This window comes from Balaenoptera acutorostrata, chromosome X (genome assembly GCF_949987535.1).
Source record: "Balaenoptera acutorostrata chromosome X, mBalAcu1.1, whole genome shotgun sequence".
Classification (NCBI taxonomy): Eukaryota; Metazoa; Chordata; class Mammalia; order Artiodactyla; family Balaenopteridae; genus Balaenoptera; species Balaenoptera acutorostrata.
The window spans coordinates 61,842,133-61,861,537 of record NC_080085.1 but is presented as its reverse complement, the minus strand read 5'-3'; the positions used below and the strand labels follow the sequence as shown (position 1 = coordinate 61,861,537).

General features: G+C 39.3%; 1 protein-coding gene across 6 annotated transcripts in view; it reads right to left on the bottom strand.

Annotated features, from left to right (window-relative positions):
- Positions 1-1,773: 1,773 nt before the first annotated feature.
- Positions 1,774-19,405, bottom strand: part of TAF1 (TATA-box binding protein associated factor 1) — a 120,837-nt gene continuing 103,205 nt past the window's right edge. For 5 of the 6 annotated variants that reach the window (XR_009006674.1, XR_009006676.1, XM_057538306.1 and 2 more), the window contains one exon: positions 1,774-8,621. Coding sequence is in view for 2 of the 6 variants with exons in the window: in XM_057538311.1 (XP_057394294.1) it covers positions 8,564-8,621 (58 nt within the window). In the remaining 4 variants the exon portion in view is untranslated. The remainder of the gene's footprint in view (positions 8,622-19,405) is intronic. The other variant, XR_009006677.1, reaches the window with a different exon arrangement.

The window sequence follows — 19,405 nt, the reverse complement described above, 5'->3', positions numbered from 1 at the left end:
GTATCAACAAATTTTTGTTGAATGAATGAAAGAAGGCTGTAAATGTGCTCATATCTTACAAGTATTTAAAAAATCTTCTGATGATCCCATTTCTCCCTCTAGTTATTACTACTATTCTTCTTCCCTTCACAGCCTAGCTTTCTCACCTTCCAATCATTATTTCTTAGCCTAAAAATTTTTATGAAACATATCACAAATACAAAACAATATACACATACATACTCTTACGATTTATTTAAATCATATATATAAATAATAAAATCATATATGTGTGTGATTTAAAGAATAATAAAATGAACACTCATGTAACCCACCAATCAGCTTCAGAAACAGAACATTACCAGAGCTTCTGAAGCCCTGTATGCCCTTCTGCATTGCATTCCTCTCCTTTCCCGCAACATATAACTGCCCGCAGGGATTTTGCTTTTCTTTATTGCTTTCTCACTTGTGTTTTTGAACTTTACATACATAGAATCATACCGTATGAATTTTTCTGAACTTGACCTTTCTGTAGATTGTGTTTGTGGGATTTATCCATGTTGATATTGTAGCTGTAGGTATTCATTTTCACCAATGTGTAGTTTTCCATTTTATGATTATACTGCAATTCATTAAGCCAAATATCCTGCTGAAGGACATCTGAACTGTTTCCAGCTTTTTGCTATTAAGATCAGTGCTGCTATGAACACTCTTGAACTCTTGTACATACTTTCTGGTACATTTCTGCAAGAATCTTTCTAGTGCTCATAGCTGGGATAGAATTGCTGAGTCAGAGAGTATGATCATGGGTACTTTTCAGTTCTTACTTGACTTCTCTGTTGCATTTTAAATACTGATTATTGGGAATTCCCTGGCGGTCCAGTGGTTAGAACTCTGTGCTTTCACTGCCAAGGGCCTGGGTTCAATCCTTGGTCGGGGAACTAAGATCCCACAAGCCTCATAGCCAAAAAAACCCAAAAAACCATCTTCTGATGGGAAAGAGAAGGAAAGGAAGGAAGGAAGGAAGGAAGGAAGGAAGGAAGGAAGGAAGGGAGGAAGGAAAAAAGAAAGAAGAGAAAGACTGATTATTCCTTCATTCCTCACATTCTCTTCCCCCTCTAACTTCTGGATTACACACTTGCTGACTGTTCTTTTGCAATCACCTTGCTCACTCCCCTACCTTTGGTCATCCATTAAATGTTGGATCTTTTCCCCAGAGTTCTGCCCTTGGCCCTGATCTCATTTCCATAACTTCATCTGCCACCCATAGGCTAATGACACAACAACATGGCCTCTCTCCTAAGCTCCATTATTCCCAATTACTTCCTGAACATCTCCACTTGGATGTCTTACAGACATCTCACCAAACATGACACAACTCCTTATCTACCTCAACCCAAAGCCTATTCCTTCTTTTAAGTTACTCCTCTATTATTCTCCACCCTCACCCCTAGCTGCCCAAGACAAAAACCTGGAAGAATTCCACTCTCCCCTTTGGTCATTACATTCCGAGCTGCTTTAGCAACACTTCGGTTCTTCCAATACACCAACCTCTTTTCTGCCTCAGAGCCGTTGTTCTTGCTGTTCCCTCTACCTAGGATGATCTTCTTGTGGCTCAATGCAAGGCTAGCTCTTTCTCATCTTCAAGCCTTAGTGAAAATGTCACCTCCTCATTAGAGACTTCTGCTGTCTATCTTATCTGAAGTAGGTCCACAGCCACCCCAACCGGGCCACAATGACTAATATACCACCTTCTTTTATTTCTTTTTTTTTTTTTTACACACTGTATTTTATTTTTACAAGAGATAAATAGACTGACACCAAGCATTGTACATGGATGACCAAAACAAAAGCAACAATGATTGCAATTACCAAACATGAAACACACTCATACTATGTCATAATATTGACATTCAGTCCAGTATTCCTCCACTGTAACAGCTCCTTTACTTTGCAGTGAAAATTGATTTGTATATTCTTTGCCTCTGAGTCCTTGTGGGATTTTTTCTTTTTTTTAAATTCAGACAGAAAGTCACAAAAATTATACTCATCCTCATCAGTTCACTCAGTCCCATGTAATTAATTTTTTTTTCATCTTGATCTTTTGTTAGCACTTTTATGAGTTCATCAGTTTTTCATTAGAGTTCTGAAAATGCTTATTCATTCAGTTCAGCAGTACAGTCAGTTACCAGAAACCTGTACTTGTCAGAGTCTTTTCCATGAATTTCTTAAAGATGAAACCCTTTTATAGGAACATATTTGCAAAAGCATCAGAGTACACACAGAACTGTCTGTAAATGACAAAAGACTTAAAAATGACCACAGTTAAAAATTTGATGAAAGTTCATAATAATGCAGTTGACAAGAAAATTAGTTATTTCTGAGATATACATTTTAAGGTAATAACTAGGATTATGACTTATAACATTATACCAGAACATATAAGATTTTTAGAAATTTCATGTAACGTCTGAAACATTTATATTAACATATTTCCATACAAATAACCCAATGAAAGTTTAGTATTAGTTGTTTTGTTTGTTTGTTTTTTTATACTGCAGGTTCTTATTAGGCATCAATTTTATACACATCAGTGTATACATATCAATCCCAATCGCCCAATTCACCACAACACCATCCTCACCCCACCGCAGTTTTCCCCCCTTGGTGTCCATATGTCCGTTCTCTACATCTGTGTCTCAACTTCTGCCCTGCAAACTGGCTCATCTGTACCATTTTTCTAGGTTCCATATATGTGCGTTAATATACGATATTTGTTTTTCTCTTTCTGACTTACTTCACTCTGTATGACAGTCTCTAGATCCATCCACGTCTCAACAAATGAATCAATTTCATTCCTTTTTATGGCTGAGTAATATTCCATTGTATATATGTACCACAACTTCTTCATCCATTCGTCTGTCGATGGGCATTTAGGTTGCTTCCATGACCTGGCTATTGTAAATAGTGCTGCAATGAACATTTGGGTGCATGTGTCTTTTTGAATTACGGTTTTCTCTGGGTATATGCCCAGTAGTGGGATTGCTGGGTCATATGGTAATTCTATTTTTAGTTTTTTAAGGAACCTCCATATTGTTCTCCATAGTGGCTGTATCAATTTACATTCCCACCAACAGTGCAAGAGGGTTCCCTTTTCTCCACACCCTCTCCAGCATTTGTTGTTTGTAGATTTTCTGATGATGCCCATTCTAACTGGTGTGAGGTGATACCTCATTGTAGTTTTGATTTGCATTTCTCTAATAATTAGTGATGTTGAGCATCTTTTCATGTGCTTCGTGGCCGTCTGTATGTCTTCTTTGGAGAAATGTCTATTTAGGTCTTCTGCCCATTTTTGGATTGGGGTGTTTGTTTCTTTAATATTGAGCTGAATGAGCTGTTTATATATTTTGGAGATTAATCCTTTGTCTGTTGATTCGTTTGCAAATATTTTCTCCCATTCTGAGGGTTGTCTTTTCGTCTTGTTTATGGTTTCCTTTGCTGTGCAAAAGCTTTGAAGTTTCATTAGGTCCCATTTGTTTATTTTTGTTTTTATTTCCATTACTCTAGGAGGTGGATCAAAAAAGATCTTGCTGTGATTTAGGTCAAAGAGTGTTCTTCCTATGTTTTCCTCTAAGAGTTTTATAGTGTCCAGTCTTACATTTAGGTCTCGAATCCATTTTGAGTTTACTTTTGTGTATGGTGTTAGGGAGTATTCTAATTTCATTTTTTTACATGTAGCTGTCCAGTTTTCCCAGCACCACTTATTGAAGAGACTGTCTTTTCTCCATTGTATATCTTTGCCTCCTTTGTCATAGATTAGTTGACCATATCTTGTTCCATTGATCTATGTTTCTGTTTTTGTGCCAGTACCATATTGTCTTGATTACTGTAGCTTTGTAGTATAGTCTGAAGTCAGGGAGTCTGATTCCTCCAGCTCCGTTTTTTCCCCTCAAGGCTGCTTTGGCTATTCGGGGTCTTTTGTGTCTCCATACAAATTTTAAGATGATTTGTTCTAGTTCCGTAAAAAATGCCATTGGTAATTTGATAGGGATTGCATTGAATCTGTAGATTGCTTTGGGTAGTAGAGTCATTTTCACAATGTTGATTCTTCCAATGCAAGAACATGGTACATCTCTCCATCTGTTGGTATCATCTTTAATTTCTTTCATCAGTGTCTTATAGTTTTCTGCGTACAGGTCTTTTGTCTCCCTAGGTAGGTTTATTCCTAGGTATTTTATTCTTTTTGTTGCAATGGTAAATGGGAGTGTTTCCATAATTTCTCTTTCAGATTTTTCATCATTAGTGTATAGGAATGCAAGAGATTTCTGTGCATTAATTTTGTATCCTGCAACTTTACCATATTCATTAATTAGCTCTAGCAGTTTTCTGGTGGCAGTTTTAGGATTCTCTATGTATAATATCATGTCATCCGCAAACAGTGACAGTTTTACTTCTTCTTTTCCAATTTGTATTCCTTTTATTTCTTTTTCTTCTGTGATTGCCGTGGCTAGGACTTCCAGAACTATGTTGAATAACAGTGGTGAGAGTGGACATCCTTGTCTCGTTCCTGATCTTAGAGGAAATGCTTTCAGTTTTTCACCATTGAGAATGATGTTTGCTGTGGGTTTGTCATATATGGCCTTTATTATGTTGAGGTAGGTTCCTTCTATGCCCACTTTCTGGAGAGTTTTGATCATAAATGGGTGTTGAATTTTGTCAAAAGCTTTTTCTGCATCTATTGAGATGATCATATGGTTTTTCTTCTTCAATTTGTTAATATGGTGTATCACATTGATTGATTTGCGTATATTGAAGAATCCTTGCATCCCTGGGATAAATCCCACTTGATCGTGGTGTATGATCCTTTTAATGTGTTGTTGGATTCTGTTTGCTAGTATTTTGTTGAGGATTTTTGCATCTATATTCATCAGTGATATCGGTCTGTAATTTTCTTTCTTTGTAGTGTCTTTGTCTGGTTTTGTTATCAGGGTGATGGTGGCCTCATAGAATGAGTTTGGGAGTGTTCCTTCCTCTGCAATTTTTTGGAAGAGTTTGAGAAGGATAGGTGTTAGCTCTTCTCTAAATGTTGGATAGAATTCACCTGTGAAGCCATCTGGTCCTGGACTTTTGTTTGTTGGAAGATTTTTAATCACAGTTTCAATTTCATTGCTTGTGATTTGTCTGTTCATATTTTCTGTTTCTTCCTGGTTCAGTCTTGGAAGGTTATACCTTTCTAAGAATTTGTCCATTTCTTCCAGGTTGTCCATTTTATTGGCATAAACTTGCTTGTAGTAGTCTCCTAGGATGCTTTGTAGTTCTGCAGTGTCTGTTGTAACTTCTCCTTTTTCATTTCTGATTTTTTTTTTCATTTCTGATTTTATTGATTTGAGTCCTCTCCCTCTTTTTCTTGATGAGTCTGGCTAATGGCTTATCAATTTTGTTTATCTTCTCAAGGAACCAGCTTTTAGTTTTATTGATCTTTGCTATTGTTTTCTTTGTTTCTATTTCATTTATTTCTGGTCTGATCTTTATGATTTCTTTCCTTCTGCTAACTTTGGGTTTTGTTTGTTCTTCTTTCTCTAGTTTCTTTAGCTGTAAGGTTAGATTGTTTACTTGAGATTTTTCTTGTTTCTTGAGGTAGGCTTATATAGCTATAAACTTCCCTCTTAGAACTGCTTTTGCTGCATCCCATAGGTTTTGGGTCGTCGTGTTTTCATTGTCATTTGTCTCTAGGTATTTTTTGATTTCCTCTTTGATTTCTTCAGTGATCTCTTGGTTATTTAGTAACGTATTGTTTAGCCTCCATGTGTTTGTCTTTTTTACGTTTTTTTCCCTGTAATTCACTTCTAATCTCATAGCATTGTGGTCAGAAAAGATGCTTGATATGATTTCAATTTTCTTAAATTTACTGATGCTTGACTTGTGACCCAAGATGTGATCTATCCTGAAGAATGTTCCGTGCGCACTTGAGAAGAACGTGTAATCTGCTGTTTTTGGATGGAATGTCCTATAAATATCAATTAAATCTATCTGGTCTATTGTGTCATTTAAAGCTTCTGTTTCCTTATTTATTTTCATTTTGGATGATCTGTCCATTGGTGTAAGTGAGGTGTTAAAGTCCCCCACTATTATTGTGTTACTGTCAATTTCCTCTTTTATGGCTGTTAGCAGTTGCCTTATGTATTGAGGTGCTCCTATGTTGGGTGCATATATATTTATAATTGTTATATCTTCTTCTTGGATTGATCCCTTGATCATTATGTAGTGTCCTTCTTTGTCTCTTGTAACATTCTTTACTTTAAAGTCTATTTTATCTGATATGAGTATAGCTACTCCAGCTTTCTTTTGATTTCCATTTGCATGGAATATCTTTTTCTATCCCCTCACTTTCAGTCTGTATGTGTCCCTAGGTCTAAAGTGGGTCTCTTGTAGACAGCATATATATGGGTCTTGTTTTTGTATCCATTCAGGAAGCCTGTGTCTTTTGGTTGGAGCATTTAATCCATTCACGTTTAAGGTAATTATTGATATGTATGTTCCTATGACCATTTTCTTAATTGTTTTGGGTTTGTTTTTGTAGGTCCTTTTCTTCTCTTGTATTTCCCACTTAGAGAAGTTCCTTTAGCATTTGTTGTAGAGCTGGTTTGGTGGTGCTGAATTCTCTTAGCTTTTGCTTGTCTGTAAAGCTTTTGATTTCTCCATCAAATCTAAATGAGATCCTTGCCGGGTAGAGTAATCTTGGTTGTAGGTTCTTCCCTTTCATCACTTTAAGTATATCATGCCACTCCCTTCTGGCTTGTAGTTTCTGCTGAGAAATCAGCTGTTAACCTTATGGGAGTTCCCTTGTATGTTATTTGTCATTTTTCCCTTGCTGCTTTCAATAATTTTTCTTTGTCTTTAATTTTTGCCATTTTTTTTAAATTTTTTTTTTTAAATTTTTGCCATTTTGATTACTATGTGTCTCGGCATGTTTCTCCTTGGGTTTATCCTGTATGGGACTCTCTGCGCTTCCTGGACTTGGGTGGCTATTTTTTTCCCATGCTAGGGATGTTTTCGACTATAATCTCTTCAAATATTTTCTCTGGCCCTTTCTCTCTCTCTTCTCCTGCTGGGACCCCTATAATGCGAATGTTGTTGCGTTTAATGTTGTCCCAGAGGTCTCTTAGGCTGTCTTCATCTCTTTTCATTCTTTTTTCTTTAGTCTGTTCTGCAGCAGTGAATTCCACCATTCTGTCTTCCAGGTCACTTATCCGTTCTTCTGCCTCAGTTATTCTGCTATTGATTCCTTCTAGTGTAGTTTTCATTTCAGTTATTGTATTGGTCATCTCTGTTTGTTTGTTCTTTAATTCTTCTAGGTCTTTGTTAATCATTTCTTGCATCTTCTCAATCTTTGCCTCCATTTTTATTCCGAGGTCCTGGATCATCTTCACTATCATTATTCTGAATTCTTTTTCTGGAAGGTTGCCTATCTCCACTTCATGTAGTTGTTTTTCTGGGGTTTTTTCTTGTTCCTTCATCTGATATATAGCCCTCTGCCTTTTCATCTTGTCTATCTTTCTGTAACTCTGGGTTTTGGTCCACAGGCTGCAGGATTGTAGTTTTTCTCGCTTCTGCTGGCTGTCCTCTGGTGGTTGAGGCTATCTAAGAGGCTTGATGGGAGGCTCTGGTGGTGGGTAGAGCTGACTGTTGCTCACCTTCTTTTATTTCTAACACAGTTTGTGTTTCCTTGTTTACTGTCTCTTTTCCACTCAGATATAAATTCCATGAGAACAGAGATTTATTTCCATGTTCTTCACTGCTACATCCACAGTCTAGAACAGTGTCTGGCACATAATAGGCACACTATAAAGATTTATTGACTGAGTCCTATAAGCCTCCTTATTTCTTGGCCCTCTAACAATTAGTCACCAAGCATGGTTGAGTCTACCTCCTAAACATCTCCCAAATCTATGCCATCTACTCCAACCCAAATATCATTGCTCTAGTTGAAGTCCACAACACTTCTCACCTGAACGAATGCAATCGCCTTGTAACAGGTACCCTTTCCTCCAGCCTGGCCTCTTCTCTAACACGTTCACGAGAGTGAAGCCAGAGTTAATCTCTTTAAAACCAAACCAAATCGAATCACATCCTTCACATTCTTCATTGTCCATCAAGATAAAGTCCAAATTCCTCACTGTGGTCTACAACCAGTTGTGGGATCTGTTTCATAATCTACTCTGCCTTCCCCTACCCTCATTTTCCCTCCCCACAGGCCCAATGTTCCAATTCTGCTGGACTACTTGCAGCTCTGCAAACATTCGACGCTGATTCTAGGCTCTGGCTTTTGGATATGTACTATCTGTCTGGAATATCCTCACCCCACCTTACCTGCCAACCCCTCAGTAGCCATTCAAATTCAGCTCAAAGGTCTTTTGAACTGTAAAGCTTTTCTTCACCCTCATCACTGGCCCATAACTTGCAAAATTGATTACTTTTTCCTCTCAACTTTCCCTTTTCCTTTCATATGCTTCCACTGCATTGATCACACTGTACCGTACTCTTGGGTTTTGCTTCTCCTGTCAATCTGGCTTCCTGTGATGCTTCAGAGCAGATGCTGTATCATTCTTCTTCGTAACCTCAGTTGTCCCCTGTAGTAGGTGCTGGAACGGTTATTGAATGAATGAAAATAGGCAAAAACAACTTTTAAATAACATCTAAAGTTGACAAAGTTGTAGTGAAATTAGTATGTTCACATAGAATGGGTACAAACTTTTGGAAAGCAATGTGACATTACATATCAAAACCCATAAATACCTTTGTAACAGATAAAAGTGGTTGCTTTGGGGAAAGTGAGTGGAGAAGAAAAGGGAAGTGTGGGTAGGGAAGCTGCTATTCATTATGAGCTCTTCTGATTTTTTGACCGTGTGTTACATAGATAGCAACTTTATAGAATTGTTTTTAACCAGTGGCCTAATAATTCCACACTCACAAACTGATGCTAGAGAAACAATTCAACAGAAGTAAAAGCTATATGCATGGGACTTCTCTGGTGGTCCAATGGTTAAGAATCTGCCTTCCAATGCAGGGGACGCGGGTTCGATCCCTGGTCGGGGAACTAAGATCCCACATGCCACGGGACAACTAAGTCCACATGCTGCAACTACTGAGCTTGCACGCCACAACTAGAGAGCCTGTGCACCGCAACTACTGAGCCCACGTGCTCTGGAGCCCACACGCCACAACTGGAGAGAAGCCCACACGCCGCAACGAAAGATCCCGCGTGCTGCAACTAAGACCCAACACAGCCAATAAATAAATAAATAAATACATACATACATATATAAAAAAGTAAAAGCTATATGTATGAAATGTTAATTGTTGAATTATCTAAAAATGGGAAATATTGGAAACAATCTAATAACACAATAATAGGGAAATGGTTAAATAAGTAAGGGTAAATTCAATAAACTATTACGCAGTCATTAAAAAATGGTATGTGCAAGTATGATCTAATCTTGGTATACATTATGTATACACAAGTGTGTAAAGGCCTGGAAGCTAGCTATACACAAAACAAGTTAACGGTGATTTTCTTTGGTGGTGGGATTACAGGTTTGTATTTCCCTCTTTTTGCCTATCTATATTAATTTTCTACAATGAACAATAATATTTAAATAATAATTTTTATTTTTATTTTTTTTAAATAATAATTTTTAAAAGTTTAAAAAACATATTTTGTACACCATGACTGCTATCAGGTAAAATTATGCAACTACGGGAACAAAGACTGGGAGGTGATATGCAAAAATGAAAAGTTATTATGTTGGCATAGTAGGATTATAAATGACTTTTTTCTTGTAACAAAACTTATTTTCAACATTTTTATGATGAAAGTAATATATGTTTCTTATAGAAAATTCTCTATAGAAGAAAATTTTTTTTATAAATTTCTTTTTTTTAAAATAAATTTTATTTATTTATTTATTTATTTATTGCTGCATTGGGTCTTCGTTGCTGCACACAGGCTTTATCTAGTTGCAGCGAGTAAGGGCTACTCTTTGTTGTGGTGCGCGGGCTTCTCATTGCGGTGGCTTCTCTTGTTGTGGAGCACGGACTCTAGGTGCATGGGCTTCAGTAGTTGTGGCATGCCAGCTCAGTAGCTGTGGCTTGTGGTCTCTCAAGTACAGGCTCAGTAGTTGCAGCGCAGTGGTTAAGAATCTGCCTACCAATGCAGGGGACATGGGTTCGAGCCCTGGTCCGGGAAGATCCCACATGCCGCGGAGCAACTAAGCTCGCGTGCCGCAACTACTGAAGCCTGTGCGCCTGGAGCCCATGCTCCGCAACAAGAGAAGCCACCGCAATGAGAAGCCCGCACATCACAAGGAACAGTAGCCCCCGCTCGCTGCAACTAGAGAAAAGCCCGCGTGCAGCAACAAAGACCCAACGCAGCCAAAAATAAAAAAATACATTAAATAAATTTTTAAAAAAGCCCATTCACTTTATAGCAGTACACCATATATACTCAATAAATATTTGTTAATCAATAAATACTAAAAAAACAAAAAACAAAAACAAAAACCCTGCGCCACCAGGGAAGCCCTCTATAGAAAAATTTAAAAAATAAAATGAAAACCACTCTTCATCCCACTGTGCAGATGTAACCAGTGTTACAATTTTCCTGTATTTCCTTCCAGACTTTTTTTTTAGTTAATTAATTAATTAATTTATTTATTTATGGCTGTGTTGGGTCTTCGTTTCTGTGCGAGGGCTTTCTCCAGTTGCGGCGAGCGGGGGCCACTCTTCATCGTGGTGCACGGGCCTCTCACTATCGCGGCCTCTCTTGTTGCGGAGCACGGGCTCCAGACGCACAGGCTCAGTAATTGTGGCTCACGGGCCCAGCTGCTCCGTGGCATGTGGGATCTTCCCGGACCAGGGCTCGAACCCGTGTGCCCTGCATTGGCAGGCAGATTCTCAACCACTGCGCCACCAGGGAAGCCCCCAGACTTTTTCTATACTTATTTTTTTTTAACAAAAAATGTTGGGCTTCCCTGGTGGCGCAGTGGTTGAGAATCTGCCTGCCAATGCAGGGCACACGGGTTCGAGCCCTGGTCTGTGAGGATCCCACATGCCGTGGACGACTGGGCCCGTGAGCCACAATTACTGAGCCTGCGCGTCTGGAGCCCGTGCTCTGCAACAAAAGAGGCCGCCATAGTGAGAGGCCCACGCACCGCGATGAAGAGTGGCCCCCGCTCGCTGCAACTGGAGAAAGCCCTCGCACAGAAACGAAGACCCAACACAGCCATAAATAAATAAATAAATTTATTTTTTAAAAAATGCGGTCATACTTAATTTTGTATACTGTTTGTCTCACTTGACATTGTATCATGAGCATTGTTCCATGTCCCCTGTCCATCTTGCGGCTGTATCTTAATTTAATTCCATATTGTCGAACACTCATGGTTTCTATTTTTTTTTAGTTTTTTTTTGCTGCACCACGTGGCTTGTGGGATCTCAGTTCCCTGACTAGGAAATGAACCCAGGCCACGGCAGTGAAAGCCTGGAATCCTAACCACTAGGCCACTGGGGAACTCCCTCCAATTTTTTATCTTAAAAATAGAATGCTTTGATGAGCGTACTTTACATAAATCTTCATGTTCATCTCTGATTATTCCCTTAGGATAATGTTTTTAAACTGGAGTTACTAGATGCAAAGGATGAAAATTCTTAAGGCTCTTGATGCAGTGTCAAATAGCTTTCAGCAAAATTGTACTGAGTTACACTCCCACACACAGTGTGTCAGTGCCTGCTTTATCATACCCTCATCATAACATTTTCTTTAAAGCAGTATTGTGTTCAAAAACATGGGTTTCAGAAACAGATAGCCCTGTATCCAAACCCTGGCTTTACCATTTATAAATACGTGACTTTAGGAAAGTTGCCTCATTATTCTGATCTTCAGTTTTCCCACCTGTAAAAATGGGCATACTACCACCAACCCTGAGGGTTACTGTGAGGATTAAAGAAGATAATGTATTAGGTTGGACTTCCCTGGTGGCGCAGTGGTTAAGAATCTGCCTGCCAATGCAGGGGACACAGGTTCAAGCCCTGGTCCGGGAAGATCCCACATGCCGCGGAGAAACTAAGCCCGTGTGCCACAACTACTGAGCCTGCGCTCTAGAGCCCACGAGCCAAAGCTACTGAGCCTGTGCGCCACAACTGCTGAAGCCTGCACACTCTAGGGCCCGCGTGCCGCAACTACAGAACCTGTGTGCCACAACTACTGAAGCCTGAGTGCCTAGAGCCCGTGCTCCACAACAAGAGAAGCCACTGCAATGAGAAGCCCGTGCACCGCAACTAAGACTAGCCCTTGCTCGCTGCAACTAGAGAAAGCCCACGTGCAGAAAGGAAGACCCAACGCAGCCAAAAAAAAAAAAAATACTAGGATAATGTATTAGGTTGAACCATATTAAATCGCCAACATTCAATCATTTTGACCTACAAAAATGTTTTCCATATTGTTCAACCTAATACATAAAGCATGCTATCTGGCAAATGGTAGTTATTGAAATTATTATTGTGGAAGCAGGATAACAAAAATGAATAGCATCCTTACTGAAACCCCTCAGGTTTAGAAGAAATAAGCAGAGATAAACTCCTAAAGAAAAACTTCTGGCCTTTTTACAAAAGCAGTAGAGGCTTCAAGTACAAAAGGGAAAGGGGAAGAAGAGACCAAAACTAGAGGGAAAGAGTTGGGAGACCACCTGCCCTTTCCCAGCTGGAAATATTTCTTGTCATTTACATTCAAATGTCCTTACTCTGTGGAAGATGGGAAAATACAGATTTCCTAAATTTGAAAAAGGAAATAAGGAAACTATATAAATAAGGAAACTATAAACATCAAGAACAGTAAGTTTTGTGTTGATGTTTAGCTATTGCAAAACAGGGAGAAGAGAGAAATGCTGTAAGCCAGTATTTCTCAAACTTGGTCTCATAATAAGAATCACTTGGGATGCTTTAAAGCTCGTTTCCAAGCCCACATCCCAGTTAAAGTGAACCATATTGTAGAGGAGGGGCTGGGAAACTTGTATAGTTACCCCAGGTAATTATGATAATCAGACAAGTCTGGGAAACTGCTGTACAAATACCTATAGCTTTCAAGAAGGCAATGACGAATTCATAATAACCTCATGGATGAAGAAATAGGAAGTAGTTGGTGGATACTGCAGGCAATATTGGTAGTAATAATAAAATTAAGAGGAGTCAAAATATAAGGAGCCTGGCAGACTTGCCTGTAGTTCTTCTATAGCAAAGTTATCCCAAATTGCAATTCTCTGTTATTCCTGAATGAACCCATTTTTCTGGTAAAATAATTGGCTGTTCTATTTCTACGGTCAACACCTTCAATGGACTTTCGTACAAAGCAGGCTTTCCCAACTTCCTTTTTTCCTCTGTAAAATAACATTCCTCCCCTTGGTCTCTGGAGTTGCCTATCATTTGCTATAGTTGGCATGTCCTTAATTGCTATTCCTCTGCCATTCCTAAATAAACTCATATTGCTGGTTAAAAAAAATGTAAGGAGTCTATCAAAAGTTCATTACTTACTTTGGTGGCTTTAACTTATGTTCACAACTTCTTTGCTACTTCTTGCTCTAGGAGATGGAACTTAATTTCCCCTCACCTTGAGTGTGAACTAGATTCAGTAACTTGCTTCTAAGGAACAGTACATGGAAAAGGAGAACTAGTAATTTTATAGTGGAGAAACCTGGCAGACAGCTCCTTAACCAAGTGATTAAGGTTAACATCACCAGTGATAAGTCATGCTGATATTCTGTGCACCACCTGGTATGATGTGACGAGAAAGGCACTTCACACTGTGGTATTCTTCGCCCACATGCATACCACCAGGATAATGAGAAAAATATCAGACAAACCCAAATTGAGGGCCATTCTACAAAATACTGGACCAGTATTCTTCCAAAGCATCAAGGTCATGAGAGACAAGGAAAGACCAAGAAACTTTCACAGACTGGAGGAGACTAAAGAGACATAATGATTAAATGCAACGTGGTATCCTGGATTGGATCCTGGAACAGAAAAAGGACATAGGTGAAAAAACTAGTGAAATTTGAATAGAGTCTCTAGTTTGGTTAATAGAACTGTACCAATGCTAATTTCTTAGTTTTGATAAATGTACCAGATTAAGATGTTAACATTAGGGGAAGTCAGATAAGGGTATAGGGGACCTGTCTGTACTATATTTGAAACTCTACTGTAAATCCAAAGTTATTTCAACATAAAACTATTGAAGAAAAAAATATAATTTCTTATGTGGTAGGTACACATTTAAAGGTTTTATTATTCTTTACATCTAGTACATCCATTATATTCTTTTTAAAAAATTTTTATTTTGAACAGTTTGTTTTATTCTTTAAATTTTTATTTATTTGGCTTAATTTTTATTTATTTGGCTGCATTGGGTCTTCCTTGCTGCACGTGGGCTTTTAGCTGCAGCGAGTGGGGCTACTCTTCATTGTGGTGCACGGGCTTCTCACTGCGGTGGATTCTCTCATTGTGGAGCCCGCGGTAGTTGCAGCACACAGGTGCTAGAGCACGCCAGCTTCAGCAGTTGCGGCACGTGGGCTCTAGGGCACGTGGGCTTCAAGTAGTTGTGGCTCGCGGGCTCTAGAGCACAGGCTCAGTAGTTGTGGTGCACAGGCTCAGCTGCTCCGCAGCATGTGGTATCTTCCAGGACCAGGGATCGAACCCATGTCCCCTGTGTTGGCAGGCAGATTCTTAACCACTGCACCACCAGGGAAGTCCCCATCCATTATATTCTTTTTTTAAGTTTATTTTATTGAAGTATAGTTGATTTACAATGTTGTGTTTATTTCTGCTGTACAGCAAAGCGATTCAGCTATACAGATATATACATTCTTTTCTATATTCTTTTCCATGATGGTTTATCACAGGATATTGAAGATAGTTCCCTGTGCTATACAGTAGGACCTTGTTTATCCATTCTCTATAGTTTGCATCTGCTAATCCCAAACTCCCAATCCCTCTCTCCCCTATCCCCCATTATATTCTTTTATACACATGAACTATTTTATAATTTAAAAACCAATATAGGAAAAATGTAAGGGATCTAAAACAAGCCATCTGTGGAAGGAACCTACAAAATTTTTAATACTCCAAATTCAATTAAGTTGATTTGGGGTAAGCACAGGATGGATTGTTCCAGTAGGTAAGAAGCTTTTATTTTAGCAAATATACAGGCTTTCTTTAGTTGCGTCGAGTGGGGGCTACTCTTCGTTGCGGTGCGTGGGTCTCTCGTTGCGGTGGCTTGTCTTGTTGTGGAGCACAGGCTCTAGAGCGCAGGCTCAGCAGTTGTGGTGCTCGGGCTTAGTTGCTCCGCGGCATGTGGAATCTTCCCGGACCAGGGCTCGAACCCGTGTCCCCTGCATTGGCAGGCGGATTCTTAACCACTGTGCCACCAGGGAAGCCCTACTGAGCTCTACCTGACGAAATGGGATATTAACAGAGCAAGGATAGTCTGCAAGTCATCAGATACGAGAGTCCAAGGTAAAGGCCAAAGTCATCAATATTCCCCAGCACTGTCTAGGAGGCTGTTCTGGTATCAAATCCATCCCTATACAGAAGATGGGTACATGAGGTTATGACAGCTTGATCCTAGCCATTCAAATTGGCCCGTGTAACAACCAGATAATCGTGTGTCTCCTGATGTGATGCAACAGGAACCACACACCATCAGTTATGAAACATCTTGTTCCTCCCCCTCCCTCGAAAATAAAAACATTCTGAACTTGACTCTAATCAAGCCTCCTGGTCTAACTTCCCATTTACAGGATATACAGGGAATAGAAGACTATTGGGGATGCAGTCAGCCATACTGGGAGAAAGTCAAAGTGACCTGGTTTTCTCAACAACAAATGCCATTAAAAAAAGAGAGAGAGGTGGAACTGTTAAAGATTAGAAAGGACTTAAAAGACGTGAACCAAATATAATGTTTGAATCCTGATTTCAACAAGCCAAATGTATACCTTTTTTTGAGACAATGGGGACATTTGTACATAGATGGGGTACTAGATAGTATAAGGGGATTTTTTTTGGGGGGGCTGCGCCATGCAGTATGAGGGACCTTAGTTCCCCGACCAGGGATCGAACCCATGCCCCCTGCAGTGGAAGCTCGGAGTCTTAACCACTAGACTGCCAGGGAAGTCCCGTGATTATTGTCATTTTTGGTATGTGATAAAGGTAGAGGAGTTTTTAAAGTTTTATCCGTAAGAGCTACATAATGAATAATTTTCTGGCAAAATATGATGTCTGGGATTTACTTTAAAATACTACAGCACCTCTCCAAGAAAAGGGGGAGGGATAGATGAAAGAAGACTGGCAAAATGTTGATAATTGTTCAAGCTATATGAGGGGTTCATGAGGGTTCATTATACACCTCTACTTTTAAGTATGTTTGGAATTTTCCATAGTAAAAATTTAAAGGTAAAATCCAACTTACTGCCCTGGTTCTGATTGTCTCCTCACTAAGCAACATTCTGATTACAAAGTCTTCTCGTGTAGACTTGTCAACTAGCAGAAAATGTACTAATGAGCAAATATGAGTACTTGCCTACTTGTTAAATTTCTCATTGTTGATTAACAAATTAGTAAATGTTTATATATCAGTTTGCTTTAAGGTTTAGACACAGCTTCTGATTGGTGAGGCAGAGACCATGGGCTGGGATGAATGCTACCACTGGTCAACTAACTGCGTGGCCAACTGGTCTTCCCTGAGTGGACAGATTACCTCCCAACAGTTTTGCATTCACTGTTTTACCAGCGTGCCGTGCTTTCCTACTTGAACTGCAACACTGGTAGATTGTGAATTAGGAACTGAGGAGTTGTGGAATTAGAACAAGGAAAGAAGGTCCTCTTCTCCTACTCATCATTACTATTTGTAACAATAAAATGAGAGTTAACACATACTGAGTGCTTACTATGTGCCAGACATTATTCTAAGCACTTCACAATGTATTTTTCATTTAATCTTTACGATTATCCTACTATCGTACATTCACAGATGAGGAAACTTAACGCCCAGGGGACTTGCCTAAAGAGCCATAGGAGTCTGACTTAAAAGGCATGTTCCGGGCTTCCCTGGTGGCGCAGTGGTTGAGAATCTGCCTGCCAGTGCAGGGGACACGGGTTTGAGCCCTGGTCTGGGGGGATCCCACATGCCGCGGAGCAACTGGGCCCGTGTGTCACAGTTACTGAGCCTGCGCCTGGGGCCTGTGAGCCACAACTATCGAGCCTGCGTGTCTGGAGCCTGTGCTCTGCAACGAGAGAGGCCGCGATAGTGAAAGGCCCGCACACCGCGATGAAGAGTGGCCCCCGCTTGCCACAACTAGAGAAAGCCCTCACACAGAAACGAAGACCCAACACAGCCAAAAATAAAATAAATAAAATTAAAAAAAAAAGGCATGTTCCTAGGCATTAAGACATATTATCTTCATTTGAAAACAATGCCGTAAGTCATCTGGTTTATTTTGTAAATCACACACAGGAGCATCTCTGAACTGTCTCTAGGCTCTGAAGCAGCATATTACAGACTAGGCAAGTAAATATGTCCCTGGCAAAATGCACAAGGGTAGCATATGTTGGAGAACAGAAGATTTTGTAATGAGTACTGGGGGGAGGGGACAGGGCAGTATAGCCTCTTTTACCTGTATATTGAGAGATTATCTTCTAAGTCTTGGGCACTACCTATGTTAAGACAGGACACCTAGGGAAGGGGCCAGGCTGTCCTCTTTACACAGCTCCTACTGAATCAAAAGCAGTTTAAGTGCTTGAAATTTTAATAATTAGAGGTTTGCATGGAAAAGCTTAGAATTTGTGTTATAAAATGAGGAGCCCTTGAAACTAGAAATTAATTGACTAAACTGGTACGTGAAATGTGTATAAATTGAATGGATGTATTACTATGTAATAACTTACTTCGAAATAATAATTTAAAAAATCATCATGCTAGGATGGAGTCAAAGAGAACAACTTCTGATTTAGTTGTAAGAAATTTCTCGTCTTACCTTTTTAAAGAATTTATATTTTCTGGCAAACAAATTCTGCCCAGTCTGATATTTATTGCTCAGAGTTAGGAGAAGCCATACTTGCTTGGTGATCTGAGAGTTAAATCTCATAACTTACAATTTGATTCTAAAGTAAAAAAAAAAAATGAAATGACAAGCAAAACTTTTAAAACCCCAAGTTTTGGGAATTCCCTGGCTGTCCAGTGGTTAGGACTCGGCACTTTCACTGCCTCAGCCCAAATTCAATCCCTGGTCAGGGAACTAAGATCCTGCAAGCCGCGTGGCCAAGCTTTTATTCTAAACTTGAATTTCAGAAACACATCAAGTAACTTGGAAGAGAAGCTAAAATATTTAAATTACAAAAGTTAGTGGTGGACAAATTCTTACGCTTTTTTCATATCTGCAATAATTTGGCTTTATTACAGTACTTGGAGCTGTCTAGAGCCATCAGATATTTGTGTTTTACTTTTATTTGACTGTCATAAAGAGTTGTTTATTTTAAATAAAGGAGAGTCAAGTAAACTGAAAAGTTGTTTTCTGGCCCTGCCAGAAAGGGAGATGAAGTCAATACATGGTTCTGAAGCTTTCCCCTCTACCTGTGTAGATTCTCATCCATAATAGTGACTCACCAAGGCACTGATTTTCAGCCAAGGGGATAGTAAAACTCTGGGTGAGAGTGGAAGCAACTCTCCATGTGGGGGGAGAAGATTAACAGGGAATGGGAGTTTGAAAACGTCTCTCAAGTAATTCTGACAAACCCTCCCTTCCTGAGGATTTCTACTTAGTCTGGAATATTTTGCAATTTCACATTAAGATCGAGGTTTCACTTTAAGGAGCTAGAATAACTTAAATTGGTCTAAATGTGTGAACTATTGTTTATTCAAAAGAGATAAGAACCACAGCTAACATTTACTGGGTGTGAACCATGTGCCAGGCACTGTGCTGAGCACTTCATAGGCACTATCTCATTTAACTCTCACTACAACTCTGTCAGATAGCTGAGGAAGCAATGTTAGTTAATTGCTAGTAAGCTGTTATACATAAGTATACATGATACTTAAGCCTGTATTTCAAACCACCACACACTACACTGTTTCTAAGACACTTGGATCTGAAATGTGGGTTTTTGTTGAAATATTTTTATCCTCATAGTCCACAAAGAGATTCTACTGGAATCTGGAGTTACAGCTGGCAATCACAAGGTTGGAGGAAGTGAAACGACTGATAAATTTACCTCAAGAGAATGAAAAAGTGTTGTCCCAACTTTTCTCTCTATTGTAAATTGGCGATCGAGCCTGTAACTTGCTTATGATTTTGTCTAAAGATTTAGGAGTATTTAAATGATG